Below are 22,550 nucleotides of genomic sequence, written 5' to 3' on the forward strand. Positions count from 1 at the left end.
CCACCACAAGGCTGGCTGCCTCAAATATATACCCCCTGAACGCTTTTTGGAGCTAGTGAGTCTCAATGGCGGCTCTGGATACATGGATGAATCTGGAAGCACTGAGGGATGGCCGAGCTTTGTTAAAACACAGTGCAACCTTCCAGCTTTGATTTTCAGAACACAGCAGAATCCTGTACTAGAGTTTCTGGTCTTCGCTTTGTAGACCTTTCAAGACATCCATAGTTCAGTAATTATTTTGTGTGGCTCTAGGACTAAGTCTTCTAGACCCCAGGCCTGCACTCACACAGTGTGCTGTTGTGTTTTGTAAAATTTAAGCTGGCTGTGTCAGCCTTGGTTGGGTAATTTCTGTGTAGACGCAGTTAGCAGCTCCTTCTCAGTGAGGTGTTATCTACAGAGACAGTTAAGCTTTTTTTCTGATGGGTGCAATCCCCAGGATGGTGGCAAAGTACACAAAGTCCCATAAAATCCTGTTCATTGTACGAGTGCTGTATAAAATGCACATAATATAACATAAAAATAAATAACATAACAAAGTTAGAGGAGAGCTAGCACAATGGTTTACGCAGATGTTCAAGGTACTGCATCAGCTGTTCAGAACAGCAAAGAGGCCATTTCTGGTTTCAGATATTGGAACTCAAGGTAGCCTGAAAGGAATTACATCATGAGTAGAGACAAATGCAAGTCTGCCTTCTTTTGGATAACAGCATGCTTTCAGGTATGTTATCTAGCATTTGTTCAGGAAGTACCTGCCACTTGTATGGAATTGTAACACTCCAATTTTTCAGAGGAATTACAGACACACTTGTATGTATAGCTGGAAAAGTGACTGCTTCTAGTATGCCCGCTATGGGAAGAGTTGGGTGTCCTGACAGATGATCTGGTAGTGTCATGGCGAACGTCCCTCTGCTATATGTACCTGTGTTATAGAGTTATGGGAGAGGAGAAAAGCTTGCTTCACGAAGCATGTGTCTTAGGTACACGATCATGGCATGGCAGGCATGCCACCAAAATCTGCAATCTTTGGGTAAATATGCAGTCATTTGCTTGTGGTTGCCTGGTGTATTTAATTGGAAAGTAGATTTCTCTCTATAGGGGATGAATCTGTCTTTCCTTCTTGAGAAACAAGGGCTATACAGAAGTCTATAGCTGGAAAAGCCAATTTCCTGCGAGGCATGCACTAGCTTTGCCCATAAAATTGAGTGACTAGGCTCTATTAAAAAAGCAATAACCAAATAACTTAAATCAAAAATCAGTATTCTGCCCTGAGTAAGTTGAATGGTTTTTCAGTTTTTCACCGAAACGCGTCAGCATGGATTACAATTAATCAATTGATCGGAGGATGAGAACGGTGGCTCCAACGGTCCTACAATAAGGATATATTATTAATGGAAGTAGTCACAGTAACCTGAGGATACAATAAGCTATGAATAGATAAAAAATTGGGAAGATGTATTTTTAGTGACAACATTTATATATGATTGATGTTAAGATGATATATTGTTGATTATTATGGATATTTAATTTTCAGTTGAGCATTGTTCTGAAATATATGTATTGAGGCATTTTTTTGTGCTGGTTGAGGGCAGCGTGTTAGGTATGAGTGTGTTTTATGTTCTGGTTGAGGGCAGCATGTTAAGTAGGAGTGTGTTTTATGTGCTGGCTGAGGGCAGCGTGTTAGGTAGAAGCGTGTTTTATGTGCTGGTTGTGGGCAGCATGTTAGGTAGGAGTGTGTTTTATGTGCTGGTTGAGGGCAGTGTGTTAGGTAGGAGTGGGTTTTATGTGCTGGTTGAGGGCAGCGTGTTAGGTAGGAGTGTGTTTTATGTGCTGGTTGAGGGCAGCGTGTTAGGTACGAGTGTGTTTTATGTGCTGGTTGAGGGCAGAGTGTTAGGTACGAGTGTTTTATGTGCTGGTTGAGGGCAGCGTGTTAGGTAAGTGTGTGTTTTATGTGCTGGTTGTGGGCAGCGTGTTAGGTAGGAGTGTGTTTTATGTGCTGGTTGAGGGCAGCGTGTTAGGTATGAGAATGTTTTATGTGCTGATTGAGGGCAGCATGTTAGGTAGGAGTGTGTTTTATGTGCTGGTTGAGGGCAGCGTGATAGGAGTGGGTTTTATGTGCTGGTTGAGGGCAGTGTGTTAGGTAGGAGTGTGTTTTATGTGCTGGTTGAGGGCAGCGTGTTAGGTAGGAGTGTGTTTTATGTGCTGATTGTGGGCAGCGTGTTAGGTAGGAGTGTTTTTTATGTGCTGGTTGAGGGCAGCGTGCTAGGTAAGTGTGTGTTTTATGTGCTGGTTGAGGGCAGCGTGTTAGGTAGGAGCGTGTTTTATGTGCTGATTGTGGGCAGCATGTTAGGTATGAGAATGTTTTATGTGCTGATTGAGGGCAACGTGTTAGGTAGGAGTGTGTTTTATGTGCTGGTTGAGGGCAACGTGTTAGGTAGGAGTGTGTTGTATGTGCTGGTTGAGGGCAGCGTGTTAGGTAGGAGTTTGTTTTATGTGATGGTTGAGGGCAGTGTGTTAGGTATGAATGCGTTTTAATGAGAGGGATGGCAGTGTACAAAATAATGAGACAATGGAAATAAGCCATTTTGTGTTTTTCATGACGATATGAATATTATATGGATTTGATATTAATATATTATGTTTTTTGTACAATAAATGAAGCAATATTCATACTTAGTGAAATACTTCTGATTCACTATCTTGTGACTGTGTGCATGTGGGGGGGCGCGTGATTTTTTGATTTATTTGGTAATTCCCCGCCCGCTCTCTATAAATCAATCAGGGGCCCTTTCTTTGCTCTATTTATTAAAAGGGGCCCAGCTAATGGTACCCGTTCATGACTGCACGTTTACCTGTCCGTAGCGCTCTTCCACCTGCAATTTGTTTTCGATCGCACCAGCTCAGATTCTTTTAGCAGTTGATATACTAGCAATCTTTCCATGGAAAGTCTACAGCATAGAGAAAAGTGATGGCTGGAATACTTGCATTAATCTCAGCCACTGGTAATTACTCGGGCCGCATCCCAATCTATTGTTATTTTGAACACCATGCCACCTCAGTTTGGACCCAGCCATATGCAAATAAGTCTTAACCATGTTCGAATGGGAACAGTTCAGCCAAACTGTTATGCCTAGACGTTGGGCCCTTGCACACTGTGTCACTGGAACCAAGCTGTACCAGGCTGATGAGCCCTAACTAAGGTGAAACCGGTTCTGGGTTGGTGGTTTTCTGGTTCAGGGAGGAACTGGCTTGGTATTGATAGCTATGTTATTTTACAACAATTGTGCTAACAACAGTGCTAAGCATCACATACATTTCAAATAATTCTTCATTTTCATTTAGAATTCTCCATACTTCTTTCGCTTTTCCTCTCAGCCCTCAGTGTAGTAGATAGGAATGTGTTGAAATATAAACGATGGAAGGTTGGGCTTTATCTCCTGTTTCTGAACTGGCTGTCTGACCAAATATCTCAGAGTTATGTGCTGAACTCAATCTGCATGCAGGAACCCCATCTAGAAATCTTCTGACTCTGCATTAGCAGTTATACTTCAGAGGAATGTCTTCTCTGGGCTGTTTATGATAAACCCTGATGATAAGGTTGTCCTGAAGGGTACCTGTTAGTTTCTTTTCGTGGAAGTCTCCCAGAAGCCTGCTTTGGTCTAAGTTTGAAGAGCACAGTTTCTTCAATGCAGCATTCCTTATGAAACAAGATGAGCACTGAGACGTATGAATGTTTCAAAATGAGGGAGACCGCGGAATGAAGATGAAGGCAACTGAAGAACCGCTGAGTTTTATGTAACAAAAACCTGAGCGGTCACAACTGTCAAATGATTTGGAATGACTTGAACCAGACAAGAAAGATGCAAAATTCGGCCCCAGAAGGTTGAGATGTACCTGCAGTGGAGCAGGAGCTGTTCTTGCCTCCTCCAGCAGTGAGGGCATCGATGAAAGAGTTATCAGACTCTTGGTCTGGCATCACAAACACGTCGGGGCTTAGAGCCAGTAAACCTGTTGGGACATTTAAAAGCGGTTACAATTTTGCAGTCTTCTTTTTCGATAATCCTGAATAGTGCATGATTACTTGTGATCCACTTGTAGAAGATGCAGGGTCTTTTTTGCTTACCACACAGTACATCACAGTACGCCCCTATACGGACAGGATGCTGAACTTTAAGATTCCATCATGTCGCTACCTTTCTGTAGAGCACAGAGGTTCATCAGTAGCTCTACCACTGGATGACTCAGTTTTAGGGTGCATTATTGTTTTTTTCTGCAAAGGGTGTAAAGCAAGTTATTATCCATTAAAGTAAATATTTTGGGAAATACAATTGGATGAAGAATTGAGAAGCCCTGGTCAGAATAAACGAAAACCACTGTGGGATCATGCATTCTGCCTTGTAGATTATGGATAAGAAACTCTACTGGACCCATCAGTAACTCTTGCTTTTTCTAATATAGTTTTTTTTCAAATTTGTATAAATATAAAAATAAATTACAAAGTAGTAATAAAGTAGTGAAAAGATGGAAAAATGTGAGCAAAAGTCTGGAAATGTAAAGTTACTAATTCTCCAAAATAGAGCGTTATTGAATTGAAAAACAATGATCCTTCAAACCCGTGTGAGATTTCATAGCGCATTTAAAAAATAAAAATATATTTTCTAGTGCTCCAAGAAGAGTGAAATGCACATTAGGAATTGCATGAAATACATTTTGCAATGTAAACTAAACACGCACAAACTTTAAGGACCCACTATGGCGAGCAAAATGAGAAATTTAGACTGCACTTCCAAGTTAATAGCTGCCCCAGTTCTGTTGTTTGGATACTTGTGCTGCCAGGGACCACAGACTATGCACAGAAGGAACTGACCCCTCACAGAGTGTGTTGGCACACAGGGAGAGCGGTATTTTCCTGGAGAACTGAACTGCTTTCAGGCCATCCTTGCTGCACTATATATTCTTCTGACGAAAACCCACAAGAGCAAAATGGGCATCACATGCTTTGCATACTTCTGCCATCTAGTGTTGGGTCCGGATGTTTGCAAGTTGTTTTTCTTCGAAGAAGTCTTTCCAGTCACGAGGTAGGTGACTGCTCCTTTCGTGCTAGTGCGCATGAGCATCGACTCCATTGTTAGATTGTTTTCCCGCAGAGGGTGATAATGGTGTTAGTAAGAGAAGAATAGAGATGTCCATGTGTGTTTATCTAAGATATTACTGCAACAGGTATAGGTACCCGGGTGGGCACATGTGAATCTACAGCTCTACATGACAAGAACAGATGCTTACTGGGTAAGTAACATTATCCGTTTGAGGAACGTGAGCTGTAGATCACATGCTCTGCATAGACTATACAGCAGTAGGTGTTGCAGTTGTTTGAAAGAGTGTTCTAAGTACTGCCTGGCCTACGTTAGCTTGCTGTCTTGCTAACACATCTACACAATAATGCTAGGTGAATGTGTGCGGTGTAGACCATGTTGCAGCCTTACAAATGTTTCCTAAGAAAGCCGTAGTCGCCCCTATTTTGCGAGTGAAATGCGCTCTAGGGGGTAATTTTAAAGTTCTCTTTGCTTCTGCATAACAAGTTTGAATACATTTAACAATCCACCTGGCAAAATACCTGATTTGGAAATAGGATTGCCCTTGTGAGGCGGAGCAAAAGCAACAAAATGTTGTTTAGTCTTACGGAATGACTTTGATCTTTCTATGTAGTATAAGAGGGCTCTTCTGACATCTAAAGTGTGTAGACCTCGTTCTGCCACTGAATCTGGTTGAGGAAAGAATACCGGTAACTCAACCGATTGATTGATGTGAAAGGCAGAAACTAACTTAGGTAGAAATGTAGGGCTGGTACGAAGAACCACTCTGTCTTTGTGAAGCTGGAAAAAAGGTTCTTCTATGGTTAGTGCCTGTAGCTCACCCACTCTCCTCAGTGAAGTGATTGCAATGAGGAAAGTGATTTTCCACAAGAGAAATTGCAGTTCACATGTATGCATGGGTTCAAAAGGTGGGCCCATTAATCGTGCGAGGACTATATTAAGATTCCACACTGGGGCAGGTGGAAGTCTTGGTGGTATAACTCTTTTTAGTCCTTCCAGAAAAGCTTTGATAACTGGTACTCTAAAGAGAGATAAATGTTGCCTGTTTTGCAGATACGCAGCTATCGCAGCGAGATGTAAACGGATAGTAGTGTAACCTAATTCTGACCGCTGCAATTGTAACAAATGATATTTTGTATAGAAGCATCAAGAGGATTGATGTTATTACAATAAATAACAAAACGTTTCCATTTAGCTGCAGAACAAGCTCTTGTAGTAGGCCTTCTGGCATTTCTAATGATGTTCAAGCAGTCTGGTGGAAGATTCAGACAACCAAACTCTATGACTTCATCTTCATGAGCCAGATCGCCAGGTTGAGTTCTTTGGGATCTGGGTGTCTGATTTCTCCATGGCCGTGTGTGAGGAGACTGGATGCGAGATGCAGCTTTAGATGTGGAACTAGTGATGGCTCCAACAGGGTCGTGAACCAAGGATGACAGACCCATGTGGGAGCTACTAGAATCAGTGTGAGGGATGTTTGTCTGAGTTTCCGAACCAATAATGGAATGAGTGGGAGAGGCGGAAAAGCGTAGGCAAATATCCCTGACCAGTTCATCCATAGTCATTGCCTTTGGAGAACAGGTGTGGATACCTGGAGGCGAAGCTTGGGCATTTTGCGTTTTCTTGTGTGGTGAAAAGATCTATTTGGGGAAACCCCCAACTTTGAAAGTATGGGAGGAGAACTTGAGGGTGAAGTTGCTACTCGTGGATTTGCTGCCTCTTTCTGCTGGGAAGGTCGGCAATCTGATGGTTTACTCCTGGGAGGTTGGGAGGTGTTCCGCTAGGAGATAGATTTTGTGGTGAATGGCCCACTTCCAAATGGCTTGAGCCAGGTGAGACAGTTAGAGAGTGTGTGTCCCCCCTCCCTGTTTTTGCATATAATACATAGCTGTCATGTTGTCGGTGCAAACTAGGACTGTTTTGCCTATAAGGTGAGCTTGAAAGGCTTTGAGCGCTAGAAACACTGCTAGCAGCTCTAGCTGATTTATGTGAAGAGCTTTTTGCTTATGACTCCACAAGCCTTGAATTGTGTGTTTTTTGGAGATGAGCTCCCCAACCAGTGAGTGACATGTCTGCTGTTAGTATTGTCTGTAGAACAGGGTCTATGAAGGGGCGTCCTTTTGACAAATTTTGTGGGTTCCACCACTGCAGAGAGCAAGGAGTACGGCCGTTTACCAACACTAGATCGGTTAAGAGACCCTGCGACTGGTTCCACTGACTTGCTAAGCATTCCTGAAGAGGACGCATGTGAAGCCTGTCATGGGGAACAACCATGATGCAAGAGGCCATCATTTCCAGCAGCTGCATATACACTCGAGCTGGTAGTGAGTGGGCTGAAACTGAAGAATAAGAGCCTGAATATTGCAAAGTGTGGCTGCTTTGGGGAAAGCCAGAGCTTTTTGAGTATCTAAAGCGGCTCCTAGATAGATTTGAATGTTGGAAGGTTGAAGATGCAATTTCAACACATTGACTGTGAACCCTAGTAGGTGCAGTAACTGCAGTGTTATGTGAGTGTGCTTGAGACACTTTGGGTACGTACTGGCTTTGATGAGCCAGTCATCCAAGAACAGGAAGACATGAATGTGTTGTCTTCTTAGGTGAGCAACGACCACTGCCAGACATTTTGTCAAGACTCTGGGAGCCGTGGTGACTCCGAATGTGAGTACCTTGAACTGGTAATGCTGCCCCGCTACCACAAATCTGAGAAATTTGCGATGAGCGTGCTGTATTGGAATGTGGAAATACGCGTCCTTTAAGTCTAGAGTAGACATAAATTCGCCCTGTTGTAACAGTGGGAGTACTTGTTCAAGCGTCATCATGTGAAAGTGGTCCGATTGTATGTAAAGGTTTAATTCTCTGAGGTCTAAAATAGGTCTGAGAGAACCGTCCTTTTTGGGTATGAGAAAGTACAGGGAGGATACGCCCGACCTCTGATATTTTACATGGTAAGGGCTCTATGGCTCCCTTCAAAAGGAGAGATTGAACCTCTTGTTTATGGAGGTGTAAATGGTCTGGTGACAATTTGTGTGAAAGTGGAGGAATGTTTGGAGGATTGTTGGTAAGCTCCAGGCAATAATCAGAATGGATAATACCTAGCACCCATTTGTCTGTAGTTATTGATTGCCAGACGGGTAGGAATTGTGAAAGACGCCCCCGACAGGTGTTAAATGATTGGGGGGGGGGGAGGTATTCCTGGACCCCCCACGATAGAAGGAGCACCAAAAGGGACCCTGTCCAGAAGGGGACTGTAGGGCTCCCATAGATTTTGCCACATCTGTGTCCTTTTTCATCTCATATAAGGACGTGTCTACAACAGGACCAAAGAGGTGTTGTTTGTCAAATAGGGTGATAAGAATAGAAGCTTGAACTTCTGGTTTAAACCCAGAAATTCTTAACCATGCATGCCTTCTTAAGTGAACGCTGGTGTTGACTGCCTAGTCAGTGTCAGCCGCATCTAAGGCGCACCTAATGGAATTGTTAGAGATGAGCTTTCCCTCTTGCACTAGGTCTTGAGCTTTGGACTTGTGCTCATCAGGCAGGAATTGGAGCAATTGCTCCATTTCGTCTCAATGCGCCCTATTGTACCTGGCTAAAAGGGCTTGGGTGTTAGAAATGCACAGCTTGGGAGGCTACTATTTGCCCAGAGGCATCTATCAACTTAGACTCTTTGTCCGGAGGTGGAGCATCTCCTGACATTTGGGAATTGGCCCATTTATGGGCATTAGAAACTACTAAGGAATCTAAGGGTAACTGGCCTTTGATGTAAACTGTATACGATGGTGCAGATTTATACTTTTTGTCAATCCTGGGGTGAGAATACGTGCCCAGACAGTATCCTTAAATATGTCATCCACATGTCGTAGCATACCTTTGAGCATGGGGATTGTGTGAGTGGATGTTTGGGAAACTGCTAAGTGTTTCAAAAGGGAAATCCTCCTCTAGAGATTCTTTGTGTAATTGATCCCTGTGATAATCAGAAGCTCTACTTAAAAGTTTTATATAGCCTACGTTGTCACCTGGTGGAGAAGGTTTAGTAGGGTAAAGATCAGGATCGTTACCTGTGGGAGAATCTGTGTTATAATCCTTCCAGGGGTCTGCAGGTGCAGGATCGTTCTCCCAATTCCCATCCCCGTCATCCTGATCATCAGGTGTGTATGGTGGTGGTGAATCAGTAGGGTAATTAACAAGTGTTGTGTTTCCAGGAAAGAAGGTGATGGAGGAGGAGGAGAAGGGTTAGTACCCACATGTTTCTTCTTTAAAGGAATGTGATAGGCTTCCTCAGAGTCAGATTTGTGTTTGAGTGACAATTTGGTCACAATATGTCCAGTTTTTGGATAGATGTGTATAGTTCCTTTTGTTTCGGGTCCGATTTTGGAGGCGTAACATCGAAACGGGACTCCTTCGATGGTATCGGAGCATCGTTATGTTTCGGCGCCAAAGTTTTCGGTGCCGGTGTCTTGGGGACTGAGGATTTCGGTGCCGAAGACAATTTCGGTGTCGAAGGAGGTGGGCCCGAGACAGGTTTTGGCTTCGATCCCAAAGGTTTCGGCTCGGTGCCTGAGTGTGGACGACACAACCCGAGCCGGAAGGGTTTGACGTATGTTTTGGTGCCATACCCGAAGGCGGGGGGTTGGAAAAATGTTCTCGGTGCCGACCATGGCCTGAAGGCAGAGGTGGAACCGGAGCCTTTTTCTTCGGTTGAGTTGGACTTTGGGGCAAGGGAAGATCGGTACTCATGATACGCTGACCTTGCGGAATATCTTCGTCCACATCGGTCCCCGACTCGGAGACGGAAACAGGGTCCTCTTGCTCTTCCTCGGCCCCTATGGCATAGCCGGTTTCTTGTTCAGAATCTTCTCCTAATAGGTCCGGAATGGAGCCGGTGTTCTGACTCTGCATGTCGTGACATCGATCCCGACGGTCGCGGAGCGCTTACTTCGAGCAGAAGGATTTACACGCGTTGCAGTCTTGTTCGTTGTTCTCCGGAGATAAACACAGGTTGCACACTTCGTGCGAGTCGGTATGCAGGAATTTCGCGTGGCACCAAGGGCAGAATTTGAATGGAGTCCATTCCATCGACTGTGAAGTGGACCGACGCGGGTAGGCCCGACGGGCTTCCACAAGTTTCCTGATCTAAAAGAGTTTTTTGTATTAAATATGATACGCGGAGAACGGAAATACGCAATCGAAAACAATACCTTCGAGGGTAAGTGGACTGCCCACCGAGGGGAACCCGTGAAACGGTGTCGAACCGGAGCGCAGCAATTCATGTCTGAACCCGATGGCAGAAAAAAACAATCTAACAATGGAGTCGATGCCCATGCGCACTTTCACCGAAAGGAGGAATCACCTACCTCGTGACTGGAAAGACTTCTTCGAAGGAAAACAACTTGCAAACATCCGGACCCGGAGAGCGCTAGGTGGCGCTAGCCAAGATGGCCGCGCCGAGGTAGAGCTCCGTGATGCCTGACCCCTCGCATCCGCTCTTACTCCGTTGCTGATGGCCTGGGCGCGCTCCACTTCCTGATACTTGCGGAGGAGCCGCTGCCCCACTCCCGCTGCAACTTTGGGACGCTTTGGTGCCTCAGGGACTGTGTTCTGCCGTCTGGAAGCGGCACCGCTGCGGGGACGTGCACTCGGCCGGTTCCTCGACCGGCGGCGCTCGCTACGAGCGCCCGCGGCGCCACACGAGGGGCGCAGGCCGCTATCTGTTGACAGCTGTGTGGAGGCGGGAGAGACCCGCGGGGGAAAACCTCGGCCTGCGGAGCACTGCGGGAGGGGCGACAGATCCCGGACGCCTCCCCGGACCCCCCCGGCCGCGAGGCCCTGATCGCCGGGCGGATCGGCCCGGGTGCTGGGTGCTGGGAGCTCGTGGGACCGGGCCAGACTACGTGATTGCCGCCATCCACCGCATTGTTCACCTTTGGCCTATGGACCGGTGCGTACTACAGGGGACTGCTTCCTTCTGCCCCCCTTGCCCTACTGCCCTACACGCTTGGTGGATTGGCTGCTGGCAGGGTGCCCTCGTGGAGGCTCGACCCCCCCCGGAGCCTGTGGTGAGCCCCCACACAAGAGCGGTGTCGCGCCCTGGCGCCTGAGGCGGCGATCTGACGGGGAGGTGACACTGGATTGTTGCTGCTGGGTGCCGCCTGCTGGGGGGCTATTGCCGGGGGGGCCCCCCTGCCCACTGCCCCTCCTTATTCCTGCCCGGCGAGGTCGCCCATGGAGTCGCGTTGGGGCTGGATGGGGGCACCCTGAGATCTCTGCATCACGGGAGGGATCGGGCTGTAGGCCCTGAATGGGGCAGTAGCGGCTGGACTGGTCCTGTGGATTGGGGCCGCGGACAGCGTTGTGCGGCCCGAGTGTCGCGGCTTGCCTGGGGGCCATCTCTGGGGACTGCCCGCGGCGCGTGACCAGTGGCGGGGCGGTGTCGGCCCGGCCTCGGACTCGGGGGTGGGACGTGTGGATCCACCATGGGCAAGGAAAAAGGCCCTAAGCAAGCGGCGGCATCCCACCAAACGAAGATTGACCGCTTTGCGACCCCGGACCCCCCGGGTGCCGGCGGGGGGGAGGCTCCCGCCCCCAACAAGGACTTGGCCACCATCCTGCACGCAATCGATGCTTCCCGCACCTCTTTGGAGGGGATGGTTGGGGAGGTGAAAATAGATGTCGCGCTTCTGCGGCAGGATCTCCGCAACGCCACGGCCCGCATCACGGAGGCAGAATCGCGGATTTCCGCGACGGAGGACGACATCCAACAATTACAAGACCAGGTCCGGGAGCTCACGACCCACTCCAAGGAGCTACACAGGCGGGCGGAGGATGCCGAAAATCGCGCCCGCCGCAACAACCTTCGCTTGGTGGGCTTTCCGGAGGGGGTCGAGTCGGGTCGGGCCGATGACTTCCTGGAGGCTTGGTTCAGATCCTGGATGCCGGCGGGCAGCCTGTCAACCTGGTTTGTGGTGGAGAGGGCGCATCGCTCGCTGGCGTCCAAGCCTCCGGTAGGGGCCCCCCCACGCCCCTTTATCCTCCGAATCCTTAACTTCAGGGACAGAGATGCCATTCTGCGGGAGGCTCGGGTGAGCGGCAAACTGGCTTACAACAACCACACCGTTATGATTTTTCCGGACTACACCCGGGAGGTCCAGGAGCAGCGCCGCTCATATACGGAGGTAAAGCAACGGCTGCGCTCCCTGGGCCTTCAATACCAGCTCCAATTCCCGGCCCGCCTTCGACTTGTATTTCAGGGTAAGACGCTATTCTTCGATTCCCCCAAGGCGGCCTGGGCATGGCTTACCGAGGAGAGGCCTCTGCGACAGCCGGGCGGAGGGACGTCCGTTGCGGGGCTCGGGTGCCCCGTTGTGGCTGGGTCCCAGCGGCCGCGGCGCGGGAAGCGCACACGCTCCCGGCAGCGGCGGGGTGCCGCAGTCATCAAAGCTCGGTCTGTGAGCGCCTCCGGCGGACCAGTGAGAGACTCCTCCGCTTCTTCTGAAGCCTCCTCCCGGGCGGCCGGGGGATCCCGGCGCCGAGCATCGCCTGGGCCGGACGGGTCTCCGACCCCCCTTAACACGCACATTGACTCATCAGACCTTTCCCGCAGTCCCGCTATATGACTTTCTCCTTGTCTCTTACAGTTGCAGGGATTGTTACAGCTTTGCCCAGGGGCGGGGGTGGGGGGCTCCACGATCTTACGCCCCCAGCGCCAGCCCAGGTCAGAACATGGTGATCCGTACTTCAGGAGGGGTCCACTACGCTCTTTATACCCGAGCACCTGAGCTTGGGGCCTTGTGATTGTTGGTTCAGTTCGGGCGACAGATGCTTCTGGTTTTGAAGTGTAGGGTGGGGGGTGGGGGGTTGGGGTTTGGGGTTCGTTTGGGGTCTTTTTTGCCGAGACTGTTCTGTTTGGGTTTGGGTTGTTACTTGCTGAGCCTTTCACACAGCGCTGCGCGGCGCCCGGCGTCGTGCCCCCGCATTCAGCTCCACCTGTGCGCTCCACTGCCGCTCACCTTTTGCCACCGTCCGCTCGCTTCCCCGGGTGGGAGTTCTGTGCCCCCTCTGCTGGCGTCCGGATCCAGGGGTGTCCCCCCCCGGCGCTCCCTGCCTGGCCCCGTCCCAACACGCTCCATTCCCACTGCTGCCATGGCTGATTAGCTCCCAAAGCCCAGGTGCGCATCCTGTCCTGGAATGTGAATGGCCTGCTGGACCGGCTCAAGCACACTGCCGTCCTCAAATACGCCCAGCGTGCGGGGGCAGACGTGATCCTGCTTCAGGAAACCCACCTCCTCGGTGAGAACTGGCGCGCTTCGGATATGATCGAGTGTGGCACTCCGGGTTCTCGCGGGGGGCTGCGGTCCTCCTACGCCGTTCCTTCCCCTTTGTGTTGGCCCGGGTGGTCCTTGACTCCCAGGGGAGGGGTGTTGAGGTTGGTGGCACGCTTGAGGGCCGACCGCTCAGTCTCGTATCACTGTATGTGCCACCCGCGGGGTTGTCCTCGGCCTTATCTCTGACCGCGTCCTGGCTAGCGACTTTTCCGCCAGTCACCGTTGTTCTCGGAGGGGACTTTAACGCCGTCTCGGCCCCACGCCTTGACTCTTCGGGTCCGGTCTCAGACACCCGCGCGGCGCAGGCGAAGCGGCTGGCGGGGTGGGCGGAGGCACAGGGCCTCTGTGACGCGTGGCGGCTCTGGCACCCACACACACGACAATATACCCATACCTCGGCCGCCCACCACACTCATGCACGCATAGATGCGATCTTTGTCCCCCCGGCCGATTGTCTGGGTATCCAAGACGTCCGTATCCTTCCTCGGGGGATATCCGGCCATTCTCCGCTTTTGCTGGGATTGGGCCCTCCGCCCCACGGGGCTCGCCAAATGTGGCGCTTTAATGCGTGGTTCCTGCAGGACAAGACGCTCCGTAGGGAAGTGGGATCCGCGCTGGCACTCTACTTTGGCGACAATGACGGATCGGTCTCCTCGGCGGGCACCCTCTGGGAGGCATGCAAGGCCACGGTTAGGGGGGTTGCTAAGGCACAGGTGGTGAAACATCGCCTGGCGCGGCAACAGCGGCTCACGGCCTGCGAGGCTCAGGCGCTGCGCCTGGAGCAATCCGTCGCGGACTCTGGCGACCCGGCCGGGACCCGGCAGATACGGCTTCTACGCGAGGAGATTCGTCAGCTGTCGCTTGACGCGGCCAAGCTCCTTTGGCAATCCTCGGTGGCGCGGGTATACGGCTGGTGCGACAAAAATGGGGCACTCCTGCACCGGCTGGCCACTTACCCCAGAGCATCGCGCATCATCCCGGCGGTGACCGACTCGGGTGGCACGCTTCAGTCCTCGTCTGTGGCCATAGCGGACGCGTTCGCTCAGTACTACTCACAACTCTACCGGGCGCGGGCATCGGATCTGTCTTTGGCTTCGTTGCTCGCCGCGGGTGAGTTAGGCCTTCCCCGGTTGCGGCAGAGCGATTGGGAAAGTCTGGAAGTTCCCATCTCTCCTGAGGAGATTGGGGACGCGATAGGGCGCGCGTCCGCCGGGAAGACCCCAGGTCCGGACGGGTTCCCTCAGGAGTTTTATGCCACCTACAAGGAGCACTTGGTTCCACGGCTGAGTGCCCTGTACGCGGAGGCGGTTGAGAGAGGCTCCTTCCCCCCGGAGGCCGACATGGCCACGATTGTGGTCCTGCCTAAGTCCACTCCGCCGCCCAGTGATAGGTCGGCCTACCGGCCGATCTCGCTGATCAATACCGATATCAAACTGTATGCCACGGTCCTGGCCCAGCGGCTCCGGCCCCTCCTGTCGTGTCTAGTGCATCCGGATCAATGCGGCTTCATGCCGGATCGGGGCACGCGCCACTGCCTCCTCCACGTGGCTCTGGCACACCGCCACCGTATATCCCCCTACCTCACTCTCCTGCTTGCAGACTTCGAGAAAGCCTTCGATTCGGTGGGGTGGTCCTACCTATTCGACGTCTTGGCCCACATGGGTTTCGGTCCCAAGTTTGTTGGGATGGTGCGGGTTCTGTATGCGCGCCCTCGCGCCAGAGTGCTGGTTAATGGGGCGCTGTCAAGAGCGTTCCGGATCGGCCGGGGCACACGGCAGGGGTGCCCGCTCTCACCCCTCCTTTTTGCGCTCGCAATGGAGCCCCTTGCGGCCCTAATCAGATCGGACCCTCTCATTCGGGGATGGGAGTGGCCGGGCCTCGAGGCGGACAAGATCGCCCTTTACGCGGACGATGTTCTGCTGTACCTTGGTGACCCGGCGCGCTGTGGCCCCCGGGCTCTCTACATCTTAGGCCGCTTTGCCCGCGCCTCTGGCCTCCGCCTCAACTCGCACAAGTCGGTCCTCGTACCTCTTCACCCTTCTCGAGAATGCTTTGATTGGCAGACCACGATTCCCCTCCGCAGGCTGTCTTTCAAATACCTGGGCATCTGGGTCTCCCTCCTCCCGGAATTGAGCTGGGCGCTCAACGTGGCCCCTTTGGTCAAAAAAGCCAAAGCGGACCTCACTCGGTGGCACTCGCTCCCGCTGAACCCGCTGGGGAGGGTGGCGCTCTATAAAATGATGATCCTCCCTCGGTTTCTGTATGTATTGCAGAACACTCCGGTGTCCTTTCCGAGGTCGTGGTTTCGCGAGTTGGACGGGACGGCCACCAAGTTCCTATGGGGTGGTGGTAGGCCACGGTTGGCTTTGCCGCTCTGCCGCCTCCCCACCTTTGACGGGGGGCTTGGCATGACTAACCTCTATCTTTATTACCTGGCCACCCGGCTTCTAGTCATTCACGACTGGTTTGGGGGGGGATGGTCCGATCCGGCCTACAGGGTGGAATTGGAGGCCCTGGGTCTCTCCAATGTTCAAGACCGCATGTATGGCGCCCCTATCCCTGCCTCATGCCCGGACATCACCAGGGCGGTTTTCCTGGCATGGCAGGCCACGCTCCGCCACACCGGGTGTACCGGAAAGTTGACGCGCGCCACCCCTCTCTGGCATGGGACATGGTTGCGGGAGGTTGCGGGGTTGGAGGGTTTTGAGCCGTGGGATTTGCTCGGCATCTCCCAGCTGGGGGATGTATGGCGGGGGAGTCGCATGTGCTCCTATTCAGAACTACAGACGCGCTTTTCCCTCCACCCATCCCAATTCTACAGGTACCTTCAATTGCGACACGCCATACGGGTACACACCCCGCTGGACATCCGGCTGCCGGATCATAGCCCCCCGGAGGCTCAGGTTGTGCTGGGTAACCTGGGAAGGGGAGGCATATCCAGGATATATCGCTCCCTTGTTAACAATACCCCTGTACCCCAGGAGGGTCTGAAGGAGCGCTGGGAGGAACGGGTGGGTCCCTTGGATGAGATCGACTGGTGGGACGCCCATATGGCTCCCAGGCTGGTTACGGCTTCCGCCAAACTGCGGCTCATTCAAATCTATTATCCTCATACGGCCTACCTTACTCTAGCGCGTATGCGCAGCGCGGGTCTTTCCACCGACGCAGCTTGCCCCCGTTGTAGCTTTGATCCGGCCGACTTCATTCACATGGTATGGTCCTGTCCAGAATTGGAGGGGTACTGGCGTGGCATCGAGGCTGACTTGACGGAGGTCCTGGGGTGGGAGGTACCGCACGACCCCAAACACATCCTACTGGGCATCACTGATGGCCTGGATGGCACGCGCGCTGAAAAAGTGTTTCTTATGACAACGTTAATGGTGGCAAAGAGGGACATTGCGGCAGCCTGGAAACAGCCGCCCAGTCTGACAAGGTGGAGTGCGGGAGTGGACTGGTGTGCGGCACAGGAGCGGACTCTGTACCAAGCTCGGGGCTGCCATAAAAAGTATCGTAGGGTTTGGGGGAAATGGTTAGGAAATGTATTATGATTTGGTGGGGCGGGGTGGGGGCGGGGGGGGAGGTGGTCCGGGGGGGGGGGGCGGAGAGGGGGAATGCTTCCCAGATGGGAGGAATGTATGTGGCTGGTCTGAAAGGCTCATTGCTTTTGTTGCACAAGAAAACAATAAAAACTTGTTTATCAAAAAAAAAAAAAACATCCGGACCCAACACTAGATGTCAGGAGTATGCAAAGCATGTGATCTACAGCTCACATGCCTCGAACATAATGTTACAATTATTACTAAAAGTGCACAAACCCCATAGTGCTAATACTGTAGAGAAAGATGAATCAACTTGTGAGTCTTTACCTGGTCAGTTGGTGTGCGTGCCGCGTTGTAGTATTTGAAAAATATACATTTTTACATAGATATTGACACGGACCTATCTACGGTCTACAATCAATTCCACTGTATTTCTAATTTCTAAAAAGGAGACAATTGCACATGGAAAATAATTTGGTATTAAATTGGATTCTGACCCATTAAATAGCAATTCTGTTAAAAAGAAAAATATGGTACCTGGCTTCATAGGCAGGAACTCTGGAAAGGTAAGCAATGGTTTGCTCATTGCCCATGGGTGCTAAAGAGCACAAAACACCTGTCAAAAGGCGAAAGCTTGATTGTGGTTATGGACACTAGAGAGAACTGCATCTACCATAATGCACTGGGAGGGTTGGTGCAGAGAGGCAGACAGTGTCCTCCGTTACCCCATTATTCACATTTCCTGGAGGATGTTGTGTGGGTGAGGATGCACCAGAGTGCTAGGACTGGGAGAGAACCTGTGATACTGGAAGCAGCTTCCCAGGGTTCCACTAATCAATGGATTGCTCCTTGCAGATGAGTGCCAATTAGCACAACCAAAGTGCTTAAGGGTACCCCTTTCTTGCTGTGCCAATGCGTGGCTACAGCTTGGATGATTGGGACAATAAACACTTCTAATGACTGGGTCTATCTAGCCCACACTGCCGAGGCAAGTCCCCTGCAGACAGGGACACAATCACCCGCCGAGCAGTTTCAGCCTGCTGAAAGCTCATCAGTGAGGCTAGTTTGAGTCCAGTGGCATAGCGAATATACTGAATCTGAACAGCAGGTTGGTACATATGGTGTCGTTGACGTTGAGAGAGCTACTGTGAAGCATGATTTAGCTGGCACTAGCAATGCTGAATGAGGCTTCCAAAAAGTCTGTAACATCATACACTTCTCTTGAACAAGAGGTACTGCAGGCTACAATAGAAGGACATCCAAGGTGCTTTCATCAAACTTGACGCTTGTGCTTCATTAGGGGTAAGGTCGATGGTCAGCAGAAGGGTGCTGAGCCTTTACCAATCCAGGTGGTGGGCTTGATCATTGCAGCTTGCTCCTTGCTGCAGTCGGCATGAATCGAACGCAGTGGGCTGCACATGAATACAGAGGATTCCATAATGGCTTCAGAGCTATCTTTCAAAAATGTTCTACTATTTTATTTGTGTCTTGGCCAGTCATCAGGACTGTGGCACCATATTGTGTCCACTATCTATGACCAGCTATAATTTGATACTGTCAGCCCGCGTGTAGGTGAAAAGTATGGAAGAAAAACACATACGTGGTTAGGATGACAAGAGAGGAAATGTTCTCTCTGGATCTGTACATGAACCCAACGCTTCACAGGCCAATCCCTCATGGGTAATGGTCTCCTCACTAACACTCGGGGTGGTCAGACACTCATGTGTTGCATCCTTGAACTTGCCCACATTGGAAGTTTTTGATCCCAAATGTTCTGGATTTCAACTGCATTGCTGATCTCAACAGAGCATGTAGCATGAGACGCAGACTATGATGATGGATGATGCCACCTTGACGAAGAGGGGTCTCATCAGTAGTTCTGCATTTCATGCTTTTCCAACGATCTCCCTCTCGCAGAGCCCTCTGGCAGGCGAGATGTTACTGGGTGGCAGCAGGAACCAGTAGGATTTATTTGAGCAATGCATGTTTTCATTTGTCCTCCTTGTATTCTGTGAGTGTGCGCCTGAACATCTAGTTACCATTGGACTTTTTTCAGTTGTATGCGAGTATTTAAATCTACCAACCTATGTCAAGAGGGTCATCTTACAGAGTGTGCGCCTTACCAATGAGTGAGTCCATTGTTCAGAGTTCTTAGAGCAAACACAGAGATGAAGTACACAACCAGTTACAATTAATAAAATAACATTACTGTGCAATTAAAAACATCAAATGATAAGAAAAATAATGAAAAAGGAAAATGAATTCCTGTCAAAGAAAGCAATGAGGGCAGACCGGTGCAGGAGCCAGAAAAACATTCAGACACCAACTGTCAGTAAAGATCTTTGTGGGACAGAAGGTTACAGCCTGCCCTAAAGGTGAGTTGCAGGTCATTGTGGGCCATAAGGATATAGCCTGCCCTAAAGGTGAGTTGCAGGTCATTGTGGACAGAAGGTACACCCTGCCCTATAGGTGAGCTGCAGGTCTTTGTGGACAGAAGGCACAGCCTGTCTTTAACATGCAGTATTCCATTTTGAGTTTAAAGTGGGGATGAACTGTACCTCCTGACCTTTATTTGTTACAATTTCATTCTAAAATGATTGCTATTTCATATATCAGCAATCCGATCCTACTCAAACTATTTTTCATTACCATTTGGGTTCTTTGCAAAAGAAAATGCAACTGATATTCAATTAACGTACCCTGTCGATTGGCACAGGTAAAACTGTAAAAGGGCAACTATTTCTTATCAAACGTATTAGTGAAAGCCGCACGTGGGCTGTTAATGAAGATCCCAGTATGGAGAAATTCAACATCAGAGTTTAGCTGGGAGACCTATTGTTTGATAAAGAGTAACTCACACATAAATGTCCAAGTTTACTTTAGTCTGCTGCTAGTTCTACTGAACAGTGAAGTCAAAAGAGAAGAAACCAGTTGCACCCCTGGGTTGGCAGGCTGTGCAGGGGTGCTATCGATCTTAAGACTGATTGGTAAAATCCTATGGCCCCAGGTAGTCGGTGCATTTGCCCTAATGTAACGGGTGCGTGCTTTGTACCCTCTGGATGACTAGGCGTGTCATACATGCATGAGACATATGTCAGCGAAGGTCTTCTGAAGGTCTAACCTGAGGGTCGATGGCTTTTGTCTCCTATTTCAGAGCCCTGAAGGTCGATGGAGAATACGTCTGCTTCGGTTTTAAGTCTTTCTAAAAATTCAGACACCAGAACAGGAGTTCCTGTCAAGAAAACATTTCAAGATCATTATGACAAAAACATTTCAAGATCATTATGACAGGAGACAAAGACATTGAAAAGTGTGAAATCACAGAAGCCTAGTTGCTGGAGATATAGTGCCAGACCCACAAGAGGCCAATGTTAAAAAGCTTTTGGGTTGCACATATTTGGTCACAAAATTGACCTAAGTAGAAACCCACATTTGAGCACGTGACAGTGCCTCCAATAACCGGGAAAGTCACAGAAGGGATGTTGATGGGCAATAGAATACAAAGGGACTAAGATAAAGTGGGGGAAGCAGGATGCAAAGAGAGGACAGTCCAATAACTATAAAATGTTCCTCACATAGCCCGTGTCGTGCTTAGTAGTGACAAGTGGGAAATCTCAGGAATCAGGGAAAACAGCTGGACAGACCAGACGCTCATCTTTTGTAACATTATTATTCTGATGGATACTTCTAACCGGAGACTCCTCACCTTTTAAAACCCCATGGCTCGAGAATGAATCCAGAAAGTCTTTTCAAAACACACCGATTGTTGTTTCCACTGGACTCCGTGGTTGTGTTGCCTCTTCCCCGAAGTGAGATGTGGAACTATATACAGCCTACCTCCAAATCATTTTCCTCAACAGTGTGCTAGCGATTATGTATCTTTCACCCTCCTAGAAGACCAGAGGCCTCCAGATGTGCAGCCTCTGCAGAAAGCAAATATTGGTTAATGGCCCACACAACATCTGGCTTTAGGGTCTTTGTTGCGGCAGGATTTGAAGTCATGCAACAAGTGCTCCTTGATGCTTCCCAATGGCATCAGGTAAGAGGGATCTGAAGCTGTATGTTACCGAACAAAAGAAAGGAGGTCCGTTGTGCATCATGTCATGGGCCTTGGGTCTTCTCCAGTTCTTGGTCCCAGTTCATCACGATCCTCGGTAAAGTCCAAGATGAACTTCAACAACCATTCTTGAAACAAGCATAAGAAGTCCAGCGGGAGTCCTCTCCTGGTCGGTTCAGGGAGAGATTGGGCAGCTGGCATGTCAAAAGACAACTCTACACCAGTAGTCTGACTTCTACCCTATCCCAAGACTAGAGAGGATTCACACTGATTTCCAGGGCCATCTTGGACTCTACAGCAGATACAGGCCTTAAAGGAGAAAAGTCCTCAGCTGTTTTAGATCGTTCTGGGCCCACTAGAGACATGCTGGGGAAGTAGATGTGGTAGTCGACGTTCGGTCTGTTGTGGCGGAAATTGTAGAGATAGGTTACACAGTAACACCCAGAGTGATTCTACTCTACATCTATAGGAGTATATTCAGAAGGCCCTATTACTCTATACTTGAACAATCTGGTTCGATTTGATCAACAAATACGATTTAAGTAGAGTACAATCACTCTGGGTGTTACTGTGTAACCTATCTTTACAATTTACATCAATGGACATTTTCTACCTACCCTTAAACTCCCCCTTTGGGTTAAGGTTCAAACATCACAGTATGGCCAATGTATGTATGCGCCATCTTCTTTTTCTACACACAGGTTGTCTTCTCTTTTCTCTTTTAAATTATGTCATTTTAGACTATTTGTGAGTAAATATATACATTATATTTATACACGTTTTGAACAACATATTGTGTGTCCTGAAGATGGTCTGACGGACATTACCACCACAACAGACCAAAACGTCGACTACCACATCTACTTTCCCAGCATGTTTGGCTATTGAGGAATTGTTCTCTATTGTTTTAGATTCTTTTCCTTATCTTGATCTTTTGGAATTGATGTTTACATCATTGATTTGTAGGTTCTTTTATGTATCCTCAATCATGGTGTTTTATTGTTTCTGACTGTACCCCTTTTGCACTTTTGGTTTACATTAAAAATCTGTAACTTTGAGAAAAGCCGATAGACCCGTGTTTGAAAAAATCTCTTTTATATTTTAATTTTTCATTTATGTTTGGATTTATTCAAGGTTTAGCTACCTTTTGGGGCTCAACATACAAGAAATTAATCTGTACAACTGTTGACTGAGATTACTGAATCAATAACGAGTCACAGCGCATTCTACAAGTGCAAATTCATTCATTCACTCACTAAGGGCACGGAATGCTTTACTGTCAACTGACATCAGTGCACATGGGTGATACCCATATACGTCTCTGTGCTGTCATTTCAAGAAGCGCCGCGGAGTCCAACAGCGACACCTATCAGCACAAAGAGTAATTGCTGAATAGAGCTTCTGGATCCATTCTAGTGTTTGAGGGAATTTAAAAGGTTAGGAATCTGTGGTTAGATATAATTAGGGCTACCGGTTTTATGGTATTTATTTTTTTAACATTTCTGTCTGTAATTATCCATATTTATTTGGTTGCCATCTTATT

The 22,550-nt window shown here is 49.3% G+C and overlaps 1 protein-coding gene across 1 annotated transcript in view; it reads right to left on the minus strand.

The window, feature by feature from the left end:
- LOC146813453 (uncharacterized) overlaps positions 1 to 22,550 on the minus strand; it is a 316,204-nt gene that overhangs the window by 54,415 nt on the left and 239,239 nt on the right. Inside the window, exons 9-10 of the mRNA XM_085620211.1 lie at positions 20,072 to 20,182; positions 3,892 to 4,005 (exon numbers count right to left, since the gene is read on the minus strand). Coding sequence (XP_085476337.1) covers positions 3,892 to 4,005; positions 20,072 to 20,182 — 225 coding nt within the window. The remainder of the gene's footprint in view (positions 1 to 3,891; positions 4,006 to 20,071; positions 20,183 to 22,550) is intronic.

Source organism: Triturus cristatus, chromosome 7, assembly GCF_964204655.1.
Source record: "Triturus cristatus chromosome 7, aTriCri1.1, whole genome shotgun sequence".
Taxonomy (NCBI): Eukaryota; Metazoa; Chordata; class Amphibia; order Caudata; family Salamandridae; genus Triturus; species Triturus cristatus.